Source organism: Neoarius graeffei, chromosome 8 (assembly GCF_027579695.1).
Source record: "Neoarius graeffei isolate fNeoGra1 chromosome 8, fNeoGra1.pri, whole genome shotgun sequence".
NCBI classification, from domain to species: domain Eukaryota; kingdom Metazoa; phylum Chordata; class Actinopteri; order Siluriformes; family Ariidae; genus Neoarius; species Neoarius graeffei.
In genome coordinates, this window is record NC_083576.1 from 78,948,715 (window position 1) to 78,969,934 (window position 21,220).

At 42.2% G+C, this 21,220-nt stretch overlaps 1 protein-coding gene across 2 annotated transcripts in view; it reads left to right on the plus strand.

Annotated features, from left to right (window-relative positions):
• The window catches only part of spon1b (spondin 1b), a 298,589-nt gene that overhangs the window by 67,229 nt on the left and 210,140 nt on the right, over nt 1-21,220 (plus strand). For both annotated transcript variants that reach the window (XM_060927069.1, XM_060927070.1), the window contains exons 4-6: nt 9,264-9,337; nt 9,550-9,666; nt 14,345-14,493. In XM_060927069.1, the coding sequence (XP_060783052.1) occupies nt 9,264-9,337; nt 9,550-9,666; nt 14,345-14,493 (340 nt within the window). The remainder of the gene's footprint in view (nt 1-9,263; nt 9,338-9,549; nt 9,667-14,344; nt 14,494-21,220) is intronic.

Sequence of the window (21,220 nt, forward strand, 5' to 3'; positions counted from 1 at the left end):
ATAACCGGCAACTGCAAAATGGCTGTGTACATTGTAATTCTATGGGGAAATCATCTGCGCCAAAGTAAAACCCTTGTTTTGGCCACTGACAGGCTCATAATGTTATTCTGAGTGTCTGACAACATGGAAAGGATCCTTACAGAGATACACCTGTGTCTGTTTACCTCAATAACTGTTAGAAACCTGAGGAAATGTCTGTTTCTAGACTCATTGTTTTACTTTGCTCTTCTTTCAGTCTCTGACGCAGCGCCACATTCAGTATCTGTCGTCGATTATCGCACAGAGGCTGTTTTCTGATGTTTACAAAAGCATAAGTCAGGCAGAATTTGTGCTGAAGTCTATTTCTAAAGTAGAGCCTGAATATTTAGCTGACTACGACAATATGAATGGAAGGGAGCCCTTTTGTAAACATCAATTTACTTTGATGTGGATGATTTCCTCGCATAGGATTACACTGCATAGCCATTTTGCGGTTGCCAGTTATCGAGTTCTAACTCAATACTGGAATGATTTCAATTGTTTTTGTCCCAAGTGAATATTTTGATCTAAAGAGATGGGAAAATCGAGATGGACCCAGGTTTAAAATCAGAGAGTTTTCCTTTAAAGTCACAGAGATCACACTTTTCCTCCATTCTGATGAAACTGGAGCTGAAGTTCTTGACATGTACCTGTATGATTTTATACATTGCATTGCTGCCAAATAATTGGTTTCATAAAATAAAATAAAATAAAAAATGTATAAGCAGTTTAGTATTAATGATACGGTTAAATCATTCATTATTTGCAATTTGAAACCTGTGCAAGAAAGCATTTTATGTGTTTGGTATTTGGGTGAAATGTGTGGCACTCTGCATCTTTGCATGATTTGTTTTTTTGTTTGTTTGTTTGTTTGTTTGTTTGTTTGTTTGTTTGTTTGTTTGTTTGTTTTTTGGCTTGCTTTTTGTACAGATGCCTGAAAATATTAAAAATACTTTTCCAAACTTTTTGAAACGCAGAATACATGGATTTCCAATTTAGAATTAACCTTTTTTTTCTTGCTTTTTTTTTCTTTCTTGCCTGCAGTGGGAAATGTACAGTCTTGATAGAACTGTTTATAAGTTTACAAGAGAGTTAACAAAAGTAAGAGTTAGCAAAAAAAAAATCTAGTTTTCAGAATTACGTATACTGTATAGGCGGCACGGTGGTGTAGTGGTTAGCGCTGTCGCCTCACAGCAAGAAGGTCCTGGGTTCGAGCCCCGGGGCCAGCGAGGGCCTTTCTGTGTGGAGTTTGCATGTTCTCCCCGTGTCCGCATGGGTTTCCTCCGGGTGCTCCGGTTTCCCCTACAGTCCAAAGACGTGCAGGTTAGGTTAACTGGTGACTCTAAATTGACCGTAGGTGTGAATATGAGTGTGAATGGTTGTCTGTGTCTATGTGTCAGCCCTGTGATGACCTGGCGACTTGTCCAGGGTGTACCCCGCCTTTCGCCCGTAGTCAGCTGGGATAGGCTCCAGCTTGCCTGTGACCCTGTAGAAGGATAAAGCGGCTAGAGATGATGAGATGAGACGTATACTGTATAATAGAAATTATTCTATCCACATTCACTGGATATGAGCAATTGTGTGCTCTGATTGGCTACTCCACTGCTAGGCTATCGGCTCATATACCATGAGTAGAGAAAAACAAAATGGTGGAGTGTGTTGTTGAACAAACCGAGGACAAAATAAAAACTCTCCTTGAAAATAAACCCCAAAAAATTATCAAGTATTTAAACGAAACAGAAATGGCTAAAAGAAAATAGTGTTGTCATCCCCCCCCCCAAAAAAAAATCTCCTGTTCCACACTCCAGCCCAGTCAGTGGCGGTAATACACCTTTAAGTTGGTTTGCCAACCACCAAAAAAAAAAAAAAAAGAAGAAGAAGAAGAGGAAGAAAAAAGTACTGAAAGAAAAAGCAAACACAGCATTGCGATTTCTTATCCATCCATATATATATAAAAAAAAATCCCTCCATCCCGACTGAAAATTTTTTTTCTCACCCGGTGGACAGGAAACGGATTTTTTTTAAGGATGGCCTTGGAAAATGATGCTAATCCAGATTAAATCCATGTGAAAGTCATGTGACTAATATTGCACATTGAAATTTGAAACCTGAAACAAACTAGAACTGTGAGTAAACTCACTATAGAATACCCCCCCCCGCTCGCAACAAAATTTGTCAACTGGAACTGTGTGTGAACTTAAAAAAACAATACCCCTGCAACACCATGAATCAAATTCCTATTAGTCATTGTTTGCGGGAGGTATAATGAACACAATGTGCACAAACCATTACACTGAAGAAAGTCTGATTATCCTCTTTAAACTTGCTGAAAATAACAGAAACTCTGTAGGATCTCTGAGTTCTGCGGTTTGGCCCGGTTGCTTTACAGATGTGAGATTTGCTTATGAGATTGAGGACAAACATATGACATTAGCTCCAGATGGAGCTTAACTCCATGAGACACGAGAGCTCTTCAGCCTGGCTCGGGTTTGCACGGAGTGCATGTATTTCTCTCGTACGTTGAATAAAATGTCTTTTCAGCGTGTCATAGTGCCAGATTTGACCCCTGGGCCCCTGTTTAGAGACGCCTGCTATAAGGTGTGATCTGCTGAGGAGGACAGTTTTACTCTAATGTCCTCATAAATTTGTAGTTTCTGCAGTGAGGGACGCTACTGATGGGGATATTGCACCATACAAGTGAAATCGCACGGGGAATGAGAGGAGAAGAAGTTTAAAATAAAAAGCCACCTTTATTAGAAAGGCGGTCACATCATTCAGCGTTAAGAAGTAAAGGTGCATGCTGAATACTGAACATGGAGGAGTCAATACAGGAGAAAAGAAGGAGGTCAGATTTAAAGTGGCTTATGCAGCAATGCCTCACAGACTGATTGAATCAGTTAGCGTGTGTGAGAAGACCTGAGGAAATCGCGACATTAAATATGATGGATCATTTATATCTTCATGTGAATTAAGATGCTCAAATATTTATGCCACTCAAGACTCCTTTAACTTAAAAAAATATTCAGTACATATTTATTTTAATCAGGGCCGGAGTGGGCCCTGTTTTCAGTCCGGGAGTTTAATTCACATTCAGGCCACTTTGAAATGGAGGAGGAATTTGAGTACATTAAAAAAGATAAAACAAATAACTGTTCTTTCACAATGCTTTTTATTTTTATTTATTTATTTATTTATTTGTGGTTGTGTTAAATTATTAGCATGATTTATTCTACGACCTATCATGTTTTTCCCCTCTATGCTATATTTTACATTACAAACGTCGTATCTTAAATAGCCCAACTCTTGTTCATAACCACAATGTGCGCACGCCTGTGGAAATGCACGGTGTGACAGCGAGATGAAATAGGCTGGATGAGGAAATAACGCGCAACAGCACATTTGGGACCTGTTCATCTAAAATTGTTAATAATGTAAAGCAATGTCCGGTTCTTCTTAGAATTAAGACATACACCACATCTATACCGTGTAAACTGCGAGATTTCACATGACATCAAAAAGCTGAATTGACATCGCAAACGACATCGCAAACTATCGACACATTATAGGCCTAGCATAGACTGATAAAATCGACAAACAGGGTTATCATACTCCATATCTTTCGTAACCTACCAGCTGGTCTTGAGAACATATCTGTCAGTTTGGCACATTTTGCTGCCACCTCCTTCCTTTTTTTAAGCTTCGCCCTTTCGGGTCCACCTGGCCTCTTTCTGCCCTCCATCACTGACGCGCGCTGTTTCGCGCCAATGTTGTTTAAGTTCCCCGCAATACAGAGGAGGAGTCTTGGACCAAACCAACTGCAATAGAGGGGAGGGGAGAATTTCCTTATTTGGTAGCGCCTATTTAATCTGCTGCGATGCTGTCGGCGTCTGGGCTGCCATGTGAAAATGCAGAGTGCAGTTGAATTGATGATTAATGCAAGAATAAGATCAGTGACCAAAATTAGTGAAAATTATTTTCCCCATGCTCCAAGCAGGCCACCATTGATGGTTTGGGCCGGGGATGGTCCCGGCTAAATATAGGGCCACCCTGGCATTGATTTTAATTCAAATCCTATTATTTAAATATTACACTAATTATTAAAATGTCTGCACTAATATTTGTGCATTTATTAAATCCATAGAGATTTGTATTCCTAAAAAAAAAAAAAAACAGCACACAAGCATTTTGTTTATTTTCAAATCACCATTGGCAACACCACACCCCATAATGCACTCCGACAGTAAGGCACTTTGGAGCGCACGCCCATTTTTGGATTTACAGATGATTTCTTTTCATTCGCATGTAAGAAAAATAGTTTGTTTGCAAATGCTAAGTGAAGTTAAATCAGCTGAGATGAAATCCAAAATGCTCCAGTGTCCTGTATTTTTCAGCACAACCACTATCGTTTCTATGAGTTAAGCCTCGGTTGAGGAGTGTGTTTGTGCGTGTGTGTGTGTACGGCAGGTTAGTGCGGATGGACGGCTTTCTACAGTATCTGTGAGATATATCAGTTGGCAGCGCCACTGGAACTCAGCAAGGCTGCATTAGCATGCGGTGGAGATGGTGGAGGTGTGTCGAGGAGGTGTGTGACCCCGCTCCGCTTTGAACTCCTGGGAGCCACTGTTCAAGAGGACTGGACAATTTTACAGGCTTCTTTTAAACTCAGGGCTGTCCAGCAGTCTGCAAGTGTCAGAATGCTCAGATTTGAAAAGGCTCGGGGAAGGTGAACAGTGTTGTAGAAGTGGACATAAAATTTTCAGTTAAACCCTTCTTTAGTAGTGGACAGGACAAGTGAAGTGTATGCTTGGATTTTTTTCCTTCTTTTTCTTTTCTGATGTCAGCGAAGAAATGGGCAGGTTGGAGGCTTACACATGCATCCTCCGCATCTTTTCAAAGTGATGCTAATGTCACAGTACTGTACAGCTGAACATTCAGAAGAAAGCACTAACCAGACTTCCATATACATGTCCTCACAACGGCTCATGCTTGGCTAGTATTGCACTGATTGACAGGGGAAAAAATAATGCATCCAACCCAGATAGTCACAGTATTCCTGGGGTAGGCTGTATGCCTGACCAGAATAAAGCCGATATTGAGGATGAATAAAGTATTCTCACCAAAACCAAACAAATTTACCAAATTACAGACTGACTGTGGTCTAAATTTTAAATAAAATCTGCATTCTACAAAGACACCTCCTAAGCAGGTACTGACAGGCACAGAGGCCACACTTCCTAAACAGGTACTGACAGGCACAGAGGCCACACCCCCTAAACATGTACTGACAGGCACAGAGGCCACACCTCCTAAACAGGTACTGACAGGCACAGAGGCCACACCCCCTAAACATGTACTGACAGGCACAGAGGCCACACCTCCTAAACAGGTACTGACAGGAACAGAAGCCACACCTCCTAAAAAGGTACTGGCAGGTACAGAGGCCACAACCTCTAAACAGATACTGACAGGCACAGAGGCCACACTTCCTAAACAGGTACTGACAGGCACAGAGGCCACACCTCCTTCTACAAAGACACCTCCAGTTTTGCACTCAAGTTTCCATCAATGAAGAGATATAACATCAACGAAACTGACTTCATGTTAAAACTGTTAATGTTATAGTCATGTTGTCTGTTGTTGTCCAAATGAGGATGGGTTCCCTTTTGAGTCTGGTTCCTCCCGAGGTTTCTTCCTCATGTCGTCTGAGGGAGTTTTTCATTGCCACCGTCGCCACAGGCTTGCTCATTGGGGATAGATTAGGGATAAAATTAGCTCATGTTTTAAGTCGTTCAAATTCTGTAAAGCTGCTTTGCGCCAATTTTTATTGTTAAAAGCACTATACAAATAAACTTGACTTGACTTGACCTCCTAAACAGATACTGACAGGCACAGAGGCCACACCTCCTAAACAGGTACTGACAGGAACAGAGGCCATGCCCCCTAAACATGTACTGACAGGCACAGAGGCCACACCTCCAAAACAGGTACTGGGAGGAACAGAGGTCACATCTCCTAAAAAGGTACTTACAGGAACAGAGGCTACAGCTCTTAAACAGGTATTGACAGGAACAAAGACCACACTTCCTAAACATGTACTGACAGCCACAGAAGCCACACCTCCTAAACAGGTACTGACAGCCACAGAAGCCACACCTCCTAAAGAGGTACTGACAGAAACAGAAGCTACACCTCCTCAGCAAGTACTGACAGGAACAGAGACCACACCTCCTAAAAAAGGTACTGACAGGCACAAAAGGGAACACCTCCTTTACTGATTGACAGGCACAGAGGCCACACCTCCTACATAGGTACTGACAGATGCAGAGGCCACACCTCCTGTACTGAGACTAAGAGAAGAAATCAGAATGCACAGTGCCAACAGAGACTCAGTTGATGTTTCATTACTAATTTAAAAAACTGGTCATGTGGTAAATGGAGTTTAGAGATTCAGAGACATCTGGACTGGCTCAGTCCATATTTCCTCCAAAAAGTAACTTGTTTCATAAGAAGCCATTTGGGACTTGCAGGTAGGCGGGGACTTGGCATTTGCAGACAGGGAAGGTACTGTAGGTGGTTATAGCTTTGGGAAAAGAGAAGAGTTTTCACTTGGGTTTTGCTCGACATTAATCCGAGATAAGGCACAGACACTGATCAATCTCTTATTTAATCTCTGCAGTTATTTACCTGTTCTCCTGAATACCACATCACATGTCATTCCCCTGTGGAAAAACAAATGAACAATGTGTAAATATCACATGTGAAAATAAATGTGATTATCATTTGGCTCAGCCATGCACGGCTTTCCTGAGTTATTTTAGCTCTATGTTTAGGGTTGTCATCTTGTTGAAACATCTCTCTTATCCTTATATTCACTTTCTCTAATATACCCTGCTACGTCGCTCCACTTATGTTTCCTTCGACGATGTACAATGCTTCAGTAGCCCCATAATGCTCCCACCACCATGCTTCACTATGGGTATGGTAGTCTTGGGATCAGACGCATAACCCTTCTTTCTGCAAACATGAAGTGCTAAAGAGTTCTGTTTTTTTTTATTTTGTCTATTTTCCTGCTCCCGAGAGCGATTGTCCCTCCCCCCATTCTTCCACTGGACTGCACTCACATTGCACTTAATGTTCCGGTCCTGAGTGTGCTTACGTTATCATGATGCAGCTTTACTCGCTTCAATTTGCGTTCATCAGTAAGGTGTGAACCAGACCCTTTATTAACCCAAATATTCTACAATGAATTGAAATGTGCACACTATAGGGTTCAAGTTCTGTCCGGTTAGCAATCGCATTGCGCTTGAGCTCAAGTGAACCAAGCGGTCCAAGTGAACCGCACTTGAGCGCTGTACGCAGCAAGTCAAATGAACTGGAATCTGGGGGTCATACAGCTCGGGTGCAGTACCGATCAACTAGTGTGAGTACACCCTTAGACGTGCATTTCTGTACTTACTTTTTTAGTAGAAAAGTTTTGCACGAGGTATAGAATCAATGATGATTGCAGTGCAGTTCATTGCTTATTGTTCTTTGTGTAACTGCTGTTCCTGCTGCTTTCAGGTCATCCTGCAACTCCTTTTCAGCGACTGCTAGTTCCTCTCTTACCTCCCTTATTATTAGTCTGAGGGTTTGCTATGAAATCTTGTGTGACACACCTGTCCAGGGACAGTTCAGTGAATTTTCCTCTTATATATTATTGAACTAATTGTTCTGACAGGGATGTTCACAAGGATTTAGGGTCTTTGGTTGAGGGTCTTTTCTATGGTTCTGTGGCTTTTTATAATGACACCTGGTACAATTTGCATAAGAAAATTTTTTGGATGATTTGTTTTGCGGCACGGTGGTATAGTAATTAGCACTGTCGCCTCACAGCAAGAAGGTTCTGGGTTCGAGCCCAAGGGCCTTTCTGTGTGGAGTTTGCATGTTCTCCCTGTATCTGCATGGGTTTCCTCCAGGTGCTCCGGTTTCCTCCACAGTCCAAGGACATGCAGGTTAGGCTAATTGGTGGCTCTAAATTGAACGTGAGTGTGAATTATTGTTTGTCTCTATGTGTCTGCCCTGTGATGATCTGGCAACTTGTCCAGAGTGTACCCTGCCTCTCACTCATAGTCAGCTGGGATAGGCTCCAGCTTGCCCGCAACCCTGCACAGGATAAGCGGTTACGGATAATGGATGGATACATGGATGTTTTGCAAATGATGCAAATTTGAAGTGGGGGGGAAGCCATGGCCTAATGGTTAGAGAAGCAGCTTTGGGAACAAAAAGTTACCGGTTTGATTCCCTGGACCAGCAGGAATGGCTGAAGTGCCCTTGAGCAAGGCATCAAACCCCCAACTGCTCCCCAGGCTGGTCTGGGTATGTTGTATGCTGCTCTGGATAAGAGTGTCTGCTAAGTAACTGTAATGTAATACATGTACTGGAAGTATATTAAATAACAAAAATGAAAATGCCCTAATATTTATTTCCCCCTCACCGTAAAGGAACCATGTGTCAATATCACATATGAAAGTACAAATGCATTCACTACATATAAAAGGTTAATGAAATGTGAAATTTTGGTGGCTGAAAATAAATGAATCGTGAAAAAAAAATCATGAAAATTACGCAAATGTGTCAATTTCACATGAGTCAGGTGATGATGATGATGATTATTATCTCATCTCATTATCTCTAGCCGCTTTATCCTTCTACAGGGTCGCAGGCAAGCTGGAGCCTATCCCAGCTGACTACGGGCGAAAGGCGGGGTACACCCTGGACAAGTCGCCAGGTCATCACAGGGCTGACACATAGACACAGACAACCATTCACACTCACATTCACACCTACGGTCAATTTAGAGTCACCAGTTAACCTAACCTGCATGTCTTTGGACTGTGGGGGAAACCGGAGCACCCGGAGGAAACCCACGCGGACACGGGGAGAACATGCAAACTCCACACTGAAAGGCCCTCGCCGGCCACGGGGCTCGAACCCAGGACCTTCTTGCTGTGAGGCGACAGCGCTAACCACTACACCACCGTGCCGCCATTATTATTTTTATTATTTGTGTGACTTTACTGGAGGGTTTACTGAGATGCATCAGTTGCGAGTTCTACCTTTAAAGTTTTCTGCTTAAACCTAGAAAAACATTGTGAATGTTCTTGATACTTCAGCGAGCATCTCCTCTCAGAACGGAGGCGTTTTGTCTCAGATAAAAGTGGAGTAATATGTGAAAGCAGTGTAACCTTTTTTCTTCTTCTTCGCAGGGCGAGCGTGGTACAGAGGAAGATAATATTCTTCCAGGATGAGGGCTCTCTCACCAGGAGGCTGTGCGAGAAAGGTAATTACAAAAGTATGCCTCAGCTATGCAACTAGAACCTTATAATTACATTTTTTTCTTTGGACAATTCTGTCTAATTTGCTTGGCCCATTGTACCGTGTGTGTGTGTGTGTCTCATGCACACTGTTGTGGGTTTATGTGTGCATGTGCTCGGCTATGTGAGACCTCGTGTCAGCCTGGTCTGTAAGTAATCTATAGCTCTTGTTCTGCAGATCCTCTTAGAACCACAGAGAAGCCGCTGCAGGAGTGCTGCGCATGTGGAACGGCCAAGTACCGGCTCACCTTCTACGGGAACTGGAGCGAAAAAGTGCATCCCAAAGATTATCCCCGTGAGTGTTTTATACACACTTGCAACGTGATTTTTATTCATTTTGCACAATGCGACTGATGTCAATTCGTAGCATGTGCTTTTGGAGAACTGTTTGGCAAAATAGATATATTCAAGTGCAGAAATATACACACCCTTGGACCTAAATGAAGACATTAAAAAGAGGACATTTAGTGCATTAGGATTCATAGATATTTATTCTGGTGGCCTTACAGCAAACTGTTTTTCAAGTGATTTCACTGTTTCAGAAAATTTCCAATGAGAGTTTTGCTAGAGTTTCCTGACATCTCGATAGTTTGATACATCGAGATGACTATTGATGGTTGGGAGTGAGTTGCTGCCCCAAGTGAAAGAGTTCAAGTATCTTGGGGTCTTGTTCACAAGTGATGGTAAAATGGAGTGTGAGATGGACAGACAGATTGAGGCGGCGTCAGCAGTAATTTGGGCGTTGTCCCGGACCGTTGTGGTGAAGAGGGAGCTGAGCCGGAAGGCAAAGCTTTCGATTTACCAGTCAATCTACGTTCCAACCCTCACCTATGGTCATGAGCTTTGGGTAGTGACTGAAAGGATGAGATCTTGGATACAAGCGGCTGAAATGAGCTTTCTCCGTAGGGTGGCTGAAAACAACCACTGAAAACAACACGACCGGCCGTCTACGTCTCGCTCTGAGCAGGTCACCGTGGCGGTGGTGGCAGCCTTAGAGTGAGGAGCTCAGACATCCAGAGGGATCTCGGAGTAGAGCCGCTGCTCCTTCATGTCAAAAGGAGTCAGCTGAGGTGGTTCGGATTAGGCATCTGATTAGGATGCCTCCTGGGCGCCTTCCTTTGGAGGTTTTCTGGGCACGTCCAACTGAGAGAAGACTTCAGGGTCGACCCAGAACACGCTTGAGAGATTATATATCTCATTTGGCCTGGGAGCGCCTTGGGATCCCCCAGGAGGAACTGGAAAGCTGGGGAGATGGATGTCTGGAATACCCTGCTTAGCCTGCTGCCACCATGACCCGACTTTGGATAAGCGGAAGAAAATGGATGGATGGATGGATGGATGGATGGATGGATGGATGGATGGATGGATGGACATATATAAAATATACAAGGGTTTCATTAAGAAATGAAGTAGGGGGTGGAGCAATGCGTGTAATACCCGGGCCCGGTGCAGTGGGGGAGAGTGCGGGAAAATAAAAATGAAAATGTTGATTCTTGGCTTAAGATTGTCATTGTCTGTCAACCGAATGGTGGATACACATCTTGGACAAATTCTCAAGGAAAGAAATCGCAGCTTGTGATGATGAGTTATTCAGGTGGCCACCTTAGCGTCCAATTTATGTGAACGCCAATCCAAATGAAGACAAGGAAACTTCTCAAATCTTGGTTTTTGAAGGAAAAAAAATATAATATGTTGCTCTAGGGGGCGGCACGGTGGTGTAGTGGTTAGCGCTGTCGCCTCACAGCAAGAAGGTCCGGGTTCGAGCCCCGTGGCTGGCGAGGGCCTTTCTGTGTGGAGTTTGCATGTTCTCCCCGTGTCCGCGTGGGTTTCCTCCGGGTGCTCCGGTTTCCCCCACAGTCCAAAGACATGCAGGTTAGGTTAACTGGTGACTCTAAATTGAGCGTAGGTGTGAATGTGAGTGTGAATGGTTGTCTGTGTCTATGTGTCAGCCCTGTGATGACCTGGCGACTTGTCCAGGGTGTACCCCGCCTTTCGCCCGTAGTCAGCTGGGATAGGCTCCAGCTTGCCTGCGACCCTGTAGAAGGATAAAGCGGCTAGAGATAATGAGATGAGATGAGATTGTAGTCTTGTTGCAGGCCATACAAACATTTAAAAAAAATCTATCTATCTATCTATCTATCTATCTATCTATCTATCTATCTATCTATCTATCTATCTATCTATGTTTACAATCTGTGAATAAAAATGTATAATTTTATGCTGCTATGGAGGACTTTCACATGACGTCATTGCAACTGCAGATTTGTTTATGTGGCCATGTTCCCTGGTGAGCTTTGCGTTTGCCAGCAACCGGCACAAGTGTAGGCGAGTGATTGTAAGCCAAATTCAGTAAACATTTACAGATAAACTTGTAGAAGTTACGTCTAAAAGAACAATGCCAGAGACCTGTAGTGCTTTGGATGTAATAACAGATGTGGAGATAAGCCGGGTTTAACTTTTCACTGTTTCCCAGTGAACCCAGAAAGATGAGAAAAATCCATCCATCCATCCATCCATCCATCCATCCATCCATGTCAGTAACTGCTGGCAGCCAGCAACTTAGCTGCCAATAAATGCTCTATCGCCAGCTACTCACAGTTTTTTTTTCATCCAAAATTGACATTTTCCTTGCATTTTAAGTGATATGCTTTATTTGTTTTTATTCACTGAGAAAAGCCATCTTTTTAGATGGCAAGAATCATGTCTGCGCTATAATAATGATTATTGTTTAATCGTATCTGTGTCAGTACTGTGTATGTGTTATCTCGCAGTTAGATTGACACTTCAGAAAAGTCAAGTCTGTTGATTCATGGATTTTGTTACTTCTTAAAAATCGCATGGTTTGTTTGATTGAGATCTTTATTGTCGTTAATGAAGTACAAAGTTCCACAGTAGACAAGTAAAAAGTGCAATGCGTGTTAGCTTTTGTTTAATTGAATTACAATTGAAGTTTCAGAAACACTTCTGCATCGAGTGTTTAATCATAGTATAAATACATAAACGAATAAATCATATTAAGAATAATTTACACTGATTCAAGCTTTAACTCCAGTTCCTCGTTTAAATTATTTTGTCTTTAGTTCTGATAGTTGAAGTTTACGAAATATCAGTTTCACACGATCCCTGTTTTCACTGTTGTTGTTCTAATCTTAAAACAGTTTTCCTTACGGTTGCCATTTTCCTTTCGACACCAAGGCCGCTGAAGAATTTTGAAGATGGTTTCGACCTTCACAGTAATAACTGAATAGTCAAGAATTTACTACATATATTACAAGTTGACCCATAAAACTTGAAAATGGGTCAAATTGGAATGAAAAATCATCAGAAGCTTTACTTTCATTTTTGTACATTTGATATTTTTCACCTAAATTATGAAATCAAGAACGTCAATTTGTTTACTCTGAGATGCAAAATGTAGCATTCTGGATCACACAGAATGACCCCATTTTACATCATGTGTATTTTAAACATTTTTCAAGGGAGGGCCCCTGGGATCTGCTGCCTTTTTTTCCCACATCGCAGTGGCAACGTTGCTTATGTTTTGGGTCTGCCTGCTACTCTCTTCCAAATGCCCCCTACTCCACAAGTTACTGACAGTTACAGCGTAGCAACTGGAAGCCGATTACTGATGCTTTTTATACTTTTGTATGTTTGTGTGCTATTTTAATGCGGCTTAAAAAGTATAACTGAAGCAACCCTAAAGACAAAACATCACTGGTTTAACGTGTATTATTGAAACAGCATTCTAACAGATCCAGACCGTAAAATGGGTTATTCCTGTGTTCATTAGTAAACAGTGAGCTAATGTGTAATCAAATTATAGCACATCTCATAATTACGCCTCCCGTGTAGGTGATTATTAAGACAGGAAGTGGGATCTTTGCCTCCCTCTTAGTCATTACTGGTGTGTGTGTGTGTGTGTGTGTGTGTGTGTGTGTGTGTGTGTGTGTGTGTGTGTGTGTGTGTGTGTGTGTGAAAGCATGTGGTCAGCTGTTTGTTGAGGGACAACAGCAGAAGACTTTTAGGAAACAGTAGAAAGAGGAGAACTCCTAAAGCACTGATCTGGACTTTCCAGACAATGTCAAAGAATCATCTGGATATAATCATGAATTGTGTGTGTGTGTGTGTGTGTGTGTGTGTGTGTGTGTGTGTGTGTGTGTTAGCTCTTGCACAGGGATGAGAAACGAGTGAAATAACAGCAGCCCTATTTATTCTAATATGTGTGTGTGTGTGTGTGTGTGTGTGTGTGTGTGTGTGTGTGTGTGTGTGTGTTAGCTCTTGCACAGGGACGAGAAACTAGTGAAATAACAGCAGCCCTATTTATCCTAATATTTGTGTGCGTGTGTGTGTGTGTGTGTGTGTGTGTGTGTGTGTGTGTTAGTTCTTGCACAGAGACTAGAAACTAGTGAAATAACAGCAGCCCTGTTTATTCTAATTTGTGTGTGTGTGTGTGTGTGTGTGTGTGTGTGTGTGTGTGTGTGTGTGTGTGTGTGTGTGTGTGTGTGTTATTATGGGAACATATTCTTAACAAGCTTCACAAGTTTAATCATTAATGCATTATTATTATTATTATTATTATTATTATTATTATTATTATTATTCAATAGCACAGTTGAATATCCAGATTCTGATTTGTCAGAGTCAGCCCTGTGATGACCTGGCGACTTGTCCAGGGTGTACCCCGCCTTTCGCCCGTAGTCAGCTGGGATAGGCTCCAGCTTGCCTGCGACCCTGTAGAAGGATAAAGCGGCTAGAGATAATGAGATAATGAGATGAGATGATTTGTCAGAAGGCGTTGATTAACTTTCAGACACTCATACTGACTCCGAGGCAGATCACAAGTTGATACTGTATTAATGCTGATACGTTATCATTTCTATAGTAACAGCTCATTCAGACGGACTTGTATAATGGATAGATTTAAAAAAAAATCCGACTGCTGCATTTCTGATGATTGTTTTTGTTTCTAACAGGCCGAGCCAATCACTGGTCCGCTCTGATCGGCGCGTCTCACTCCAGGAATTATGTGCTGTGGGAATACGGAGGATACGCCAGCGAGGGTGTGCGCCAGGTGGCCGAGTTCGGCTCGCCCGTCAAAATGGAGGAGGAGATACGTCAGAAGGTAGGACATGAATTTTCCACTGTGTGGTCTTTGCAGATTAGTGTCCATCACATGCAGGAAGAGAAAATGTCAGTGTAGGTCATGATTTCCCCAGTGTCCTACAGGTTCGGACTCAGGGAAAGGCTCGCGCTGGATTTTGTCGATGTTTTCCAACGTTTGCAGGATAAAGATGTTCTCATCTGATTTTCTTGGCTTGGTTAAACAAATGGCCAGCCACCAAAAATAAACAACAACAGCAACAATAATGTTTTTTTTCAAACAACCTACCAGTCAAATAAATGAATACATACATAAAATGTAATATTTCAGTAATAAACAAATCAATACATGCAATTATTTTGTATATTAAATGGAAGGCTTCATTTCACTACACACACACACACACACACACACACACACACACACACACATATTAAGGACATATATTTTTTACAATTTTATCAATAATTTTGACTTTTTGGTATTTTGGTACCAAATACAATAAACAATATAAGAAATGGCTGAAAAACAAGAAAAAAAATTACATGATGATAATACATGTTTGAAAAATAAAAACATATTACATACATACCATTACAAAAAACAATAAAAAGGTTAAACAGCAACAGCAATAATAATAATAATAATAATAATTATTATTATTATTATTATTATTATTTTTTTTTTTTTCAAACAAATACACAATCAAATAAATTAATACATAAATAAAATGTAATATTTTAGTAAAATGTAATATTTTTGCAATAAACAAATAATTACATGCAATTATTTTGTGCATTAAATGGAAGGTTTCAATTAACTACACATAAAACAGTAAAAAATAAATGTCCTTATCAATAATTTTGACTTTTTTTTGGTATTTTGGTACCATATTTACTGCTCTCAGACGATCAGAAAACAACATACTGCTCTCAGCCAATCAGAACACACCGTACTGCTCTCAGCCAATCAGAACACACCGTACTGCTCTCAATCAGAACACACCGTACTGCCCTCAGTAAGTCAGAAAACGCCGTACTGCTCTCAGCCAATCAGAACACACCGTACTGCTCTCAGCCAATCACAAAACACTGTACTGCTCTCAGCCAATCAGAACACACCGTACTGCTCTCAGCCAATCAGAACACACCGTACTGCTCTCAGCCAATCAGAACACACCGTACTGCCCTCAGTCAGTCAGAAAACGCCGTACTGCTCTCAGCCAATCAGAACACACCATACTGCTCTCAGCCAACCACAAAACACTGTACTGCTCTCAGCCAATCAGCAAACACTGTACTGCTCTCAGCCAATCAGAACACACAGTACTGCTCTCAGCCAATCAGAACACACCGTACTGCTCTCACAACATACTGCACAATTGTTACACTCTTACATTCTTACAGCACGATGACATAGTGAGTGGCTACCGCCTTTATATGAAGCAGTAGCCACAAAATCCTTGACCTTGACCGGATGACCCTCAGAATGTTGGAGGTTCTATTTGAGACCAATCCCTATCTGTCCTGAAAGTTTCATGAAGATTGAGCCAGCTGTTTTCCCGTAATATCTCATCATCTCTAGCCGCTTTATCCTGTTCTACAGGGTCGCAGGCAAGCTGGAGCCTATCCCAGCTGACTACGGGCGAAAGGCGGGGTACACCCTGGACAAGTCGCCAGGTCATCACAGGGCTGACACATAGACACAGACAACCATTCACACTCACATTCACACCTACGCTCAATTTAGAGTCACCAGTTAACCTAACCTGCATGTCTTTGGACTGTGGGGGAAACCGGAGCACCCGGAGGAAACCCACGCAGACACGGGGAGAACATGCAAACTCCACACAGAAAGGCCCTCGCCGGCCATGAGGCTCGAACCCGGACCTTCTTATTGTGAGGCGACAGCGCTAACCACTACACCACCGTGCCGCCATGGTTGAAAAACTATAAAAAAAAAATACATGATGATAAATTTTTGAATAACATCAACAAAACTATTACTATTACAATACTATTACAAAAAACAATAAAAGGTAAAAACAACAACAACAGCAACAACATACAAATAAGATATTAAAATATTAAAAATGAAGTAAGAATAATAACAGGTCGGAAAAACAGACACATATTTATTATAATTATGTCTTTATGAGGACTTTAATTCTGTTAAAATGGTTCCAGAAAGCAGAAAGCACTGTCCCTGTTTGTCTGAGTTCCTGAAAGAGAGTGAGCCCGAGTGAAGAGAGCAGAAATAGCACAGTGGATAGGACGCAGCAAGTAGGTCGGACAAATACTGTGTTATCAGGCCACGCCAAGCTTTGTATCTTCGTAGCAACAGTTTGTCCTGAGTGCAGGATGTTACAGGACTCTATCTTCGGTCTGATGTCTTTCTTTTATACACGTTCAAATCTACTTCAACTGAAAAGCATAAATCAGGTGTCAGGACTTCATAATATCTCAGAGACAAGTTCACAATGCGTCTGAGATGCGATCACGATACGGATCACACTACGTGTATATGTTTTAATGTTTTATTATTTTCATTATTTACAGTGGGCGGCACGGTGGTGTAGTGATTAGCGCTGTCGCCTCACAGCAAGAAGGTCCGGGTTCGAGCCCCGTGGCCGGCGAGGGCCTTTCTGTGCGGAGTTTGCATGTTCTCCCCGTGGGTTTCCTCCGGGTGCTCCGGTTTCCCCCACAGTCCAAAGACATGCAGGTTAGGTTAACTGGTGACTCTAAACTGACTGTAGTTGTGAGTGTGAGTGTGAATGGTTGTCTGTGTCTATGTGTCAGCCCTGTGATGACCTGGCGACTTGTCCAGGGTGTACCCCGCCTTTCGCCCGTAGTCAGCTGGGATAGGCTCCAGCTTGCCTGCGACCCTGTAGAACAGGATAAAGCGGCTAGAGATAATGAGATGAGATTATTTGCAGTTTAGATGACAGATGTCTTCTTTCAGACTGTTTTGATTGTAAGAAAAACATCCCACATGGCATGAGGAATCGAGAAGCAAGGCTGGGGCTGATTTCTTTCTAGCCCAGACTGTAGATTGTTCATGCAGTCAGTGCGTCAATGACAGTCGTGTCATGTGATTACACACAGTGACACACCCACTAGGTTCGATTTTTTTTTTTTTAAGCCTGCTTCGCTGACACATCACATCATGAGCAGTGATTGAGAAGGCGAATGTGAAATACAGTCGCGGGTGTAGTGAACATGAACAAGGTAGATTATTTACTCAGTAATCCTTTGTTTTTCACCGAAAATCCTTTGGAGGAGAAATTAAACATAGCCAGGCTGAGCACACATTGTCCAATACAAATTACACAAATGGACAGATGAGAGAGTCGTATGTTGAGTGAATTAGAATGAAATAATTTTTATCCCCTGCCACGAAGTGCCCAGGGGGATATCGGAATGGAATCCATCCGTCCGTCTGTTTCAATCTGGACGTTTTCTCAGAAACAACATAAGCTACATCAGTGAAACTTTGCGTGCTCATACTACTGTTCATGATCTAAGTTGAGTTCGAAAATCATTTACGAGAAATTATTATTTTCAGAGTTATAGCCCTTGATTTTTGTTATTGGACTTTGTACAAGCGGACTCAATCTGGACAAGTTTTCTCAGAAACTACGTAAGCTACGTCAGTGAAACTTTGCGTGCTTGTACTACTGAAAAAGGTTGGGTAGCGTTTTAGGAAGGTGTCATAGCACTTACGACATCTCATCTCATCTCATTATCTCTAGCCGCTTTATCCTGTTCTACAGGGTCGCAGGCAAGCTGGAGCCTATCCCAGCTGACTACGGGCGAAAGGCGGGGTACACCCTGGACAAGTCGCCAGGTCATCACAGGGCTGACACATAGACACAGACAACCATTCACACTCACATTCACACCTACGGTCAATTTAGAGTCACCAGTTAACCTAACCTGCATGTCTTTGGACTGTGGGGGAAACCGGAGCACCCGGAGGAAACCCACGCGGACACGGGGAGAACATGCAAACTCCACACAGAAAGGCCCTCGCCAGCCACGGGGCTCGAACCCAGACCTTCTTGCTGTGAGGCGACAGTGCTAACCACTACACCACCGTGCCGCCCAAAATTCTCTCATTTTATTAAATATCGGAATGCATTTTTGATCGCTACTTTGTCACTGCTATAGCAACTTATGAGTGCTTGAACTATACTACGTAATATATCAGTCCATATGTCAAAGCAATGGCCGTAAACGAGATTCGCTGAGACCTGTGCGAGACATCGTAGGACGGAAATAAAACGTACATGTCAGTCCTGCGCGCTGTGGCGCGTCCACCTGAAGGCGCACCTCAGGCTGTGCGGGTGCTGAGTGGACTCCAGCATGCACACCGTGAACAAGGCGCACCTGAGCTCAATTAAGGAACTATGTGTTTGCCTATTTAAGGACTGTCCTGATGCATTTGCATCGTGAAGTATTACGATACGCAAGTACGCATTACCGAGCCTTTCAACCCGTGTTCTTGATTTCATGTTTCTTGATTCTTGTGCCTGTTTCTCGTTCTTGTTCTCGCTTAGCCTTTGATGTCCTGTTTGCGCCTCGACCGACTTTTGCCTGTTATCACGTTTTTGACCTTGCCTGCCATTTTGGATTGTTTGCCCATGTATATATTTTCTCACTGTATATATATTCTGCACTTTATTAAACTGAATACTTCTGCACATACATCCACCCCCCTCGCGTACGTAACAGTACAGCGGAAATCAAAGTGACCAACATCTGTCAACATTGTCAAAAGACGCACGCGCCCTCTTTTGAATGCTGATGTAATCAAGCCAGAAGTTTGTTTTGTTTTGATAGCAATCAGGAAAGTTTGAAAAAAAGTAGGCAGTAATCGTCATTTAAACTCGTTTTTGTGCAATATTTTGTTTGGAAAACAGTTTTCAAAATGCCGGTGCTGACACTTCACATTTCGAAGTCTCACACAAGTCATTTACATGAAAAATGTAAGCTGTCGTAGGCCAGGCTGGATGAGATTATGTGATCACGCATTGTCCATCCGTTGCCCGTCCACAATTTACAAAAATTGCTACTCTTCCTACAAGATTGATCGGATTTCAATCAAACTCACATACAACATTCCCCAAGTGGGTGTGGATAAAAGTTGTCAAGATGGTGACACCACCTGTCATAGTTACAATTTTATGGGTGTCTGAAATTTTTGGGTGACTCGTCACATTAAACACTACTCTTCGTAAACTGCTGGGACGTTTTCATTGAAACTCACCCAGAAGACTCTAAAGACATAAGATTTGTTCACCAGGTGGTGCCACCTACCATGGATGAAGCTACAGGGGGTCATGTGCAAATTCATGAAAATTGCTACTCCTCCTATAGGAGTGATCAGATTTGGTTCAAACTCATATGGAATGTCCCCCAGGTTGGTATGTATAAAAGTTGTCAAGATGGTGGCGCCACCTGTTGTATTTAACATTTTATGGTGTTTGAAAATTCTGGGTGACTCGTCACACCAAACTCTACTGTTCATGAACTGCTAGGATGTTTTCACTGAAACTCAGCCAGAAGACTCTAAAGACATATTCCAACAAGAATTGCTCACCAGGTGGTGCCACCTGCTATGGATGAGGCTACAGAGGGGTCATATTCAATTTCACAAAAATCGCTACTCCTTCTGATCAGATTTCAAACTCACGCACAACAACAGTGGGCGGTTTGAGCTACAGCCTCATTGAGGCTATTTTTTATTTTCTGATAGAAATTATTAGAATTAATTTCTTTGTTCTCATTTTATTTTTCCCCTTATGCAACCTAATATATCACTATAAATATTGTGTATAGCATGATTATTAATATGCACAAGCAAAGCTTAGTCAGAGTAGCACTTGAGCAGATGTTGACCTTGAAAGACAAAGTGCAGTCAAACCAACCGACGTAGCTACAAACTAGCTGTTTTGTGTTTGTTTGGATCTCGGATCCATCAGCCCGGTCCTGTACTCACAGCATGTGAAGACAAATGGTAATATCAAAACAACCCAAGCGGCAATATCAAGACGGAACCCAAGCAAGCGGAAAAATCCCTCCGGGGCATCACAAGCGAAAAAACAGCAGTATGACAAATGGACAAGATGCAAAAGTCAAACACAGCTTTTGATAGAGTAGCTGACAGACAGACGACGGCGCATGGAAAAATATATGACAACACTGATGTATGAGGACGCAAGCAAACAAGGGCTCAGGGCGCGGATCGATGAAGATGATGGAGGACGAAAAGCCCTGGCTGTCGTCACAACAAATGCAAATCATTTTGGAGAGCCAATATATGAGTGGGAGGTTAAAAGATGAGATAATCCTATAACCTAACAAGACGGAGAGGTGAGTTCAAGGATAATCAAATTATAATATGCGAGACAATCTTTTAATTTAATTCTGTCCTCATGCAGGTTTTGTAAATCCAAGTGTAAACTGTGATTAAATTTGTTTAAACCACAACACGTCAGTTCTCAATCTGTCTGGTCGCAAGGTGTTGATTCGAATCACAGGTTTATATCAATGCACTTGTTCTAATGTCTAATATATCAGTATTTCTATAGAAACAGCTCATTCACAGGGAATTTTATGACGGACAGGACACAAGCTGGTCCAAACCTTAAAGCTAGACTGCCTTTCAGATTTTTTCAAGTATAGGTCTCATTCAGCTGACTATGGGCGAAAGGCAGGGTACACCCTGGACAAGTCGCCAGGTCATC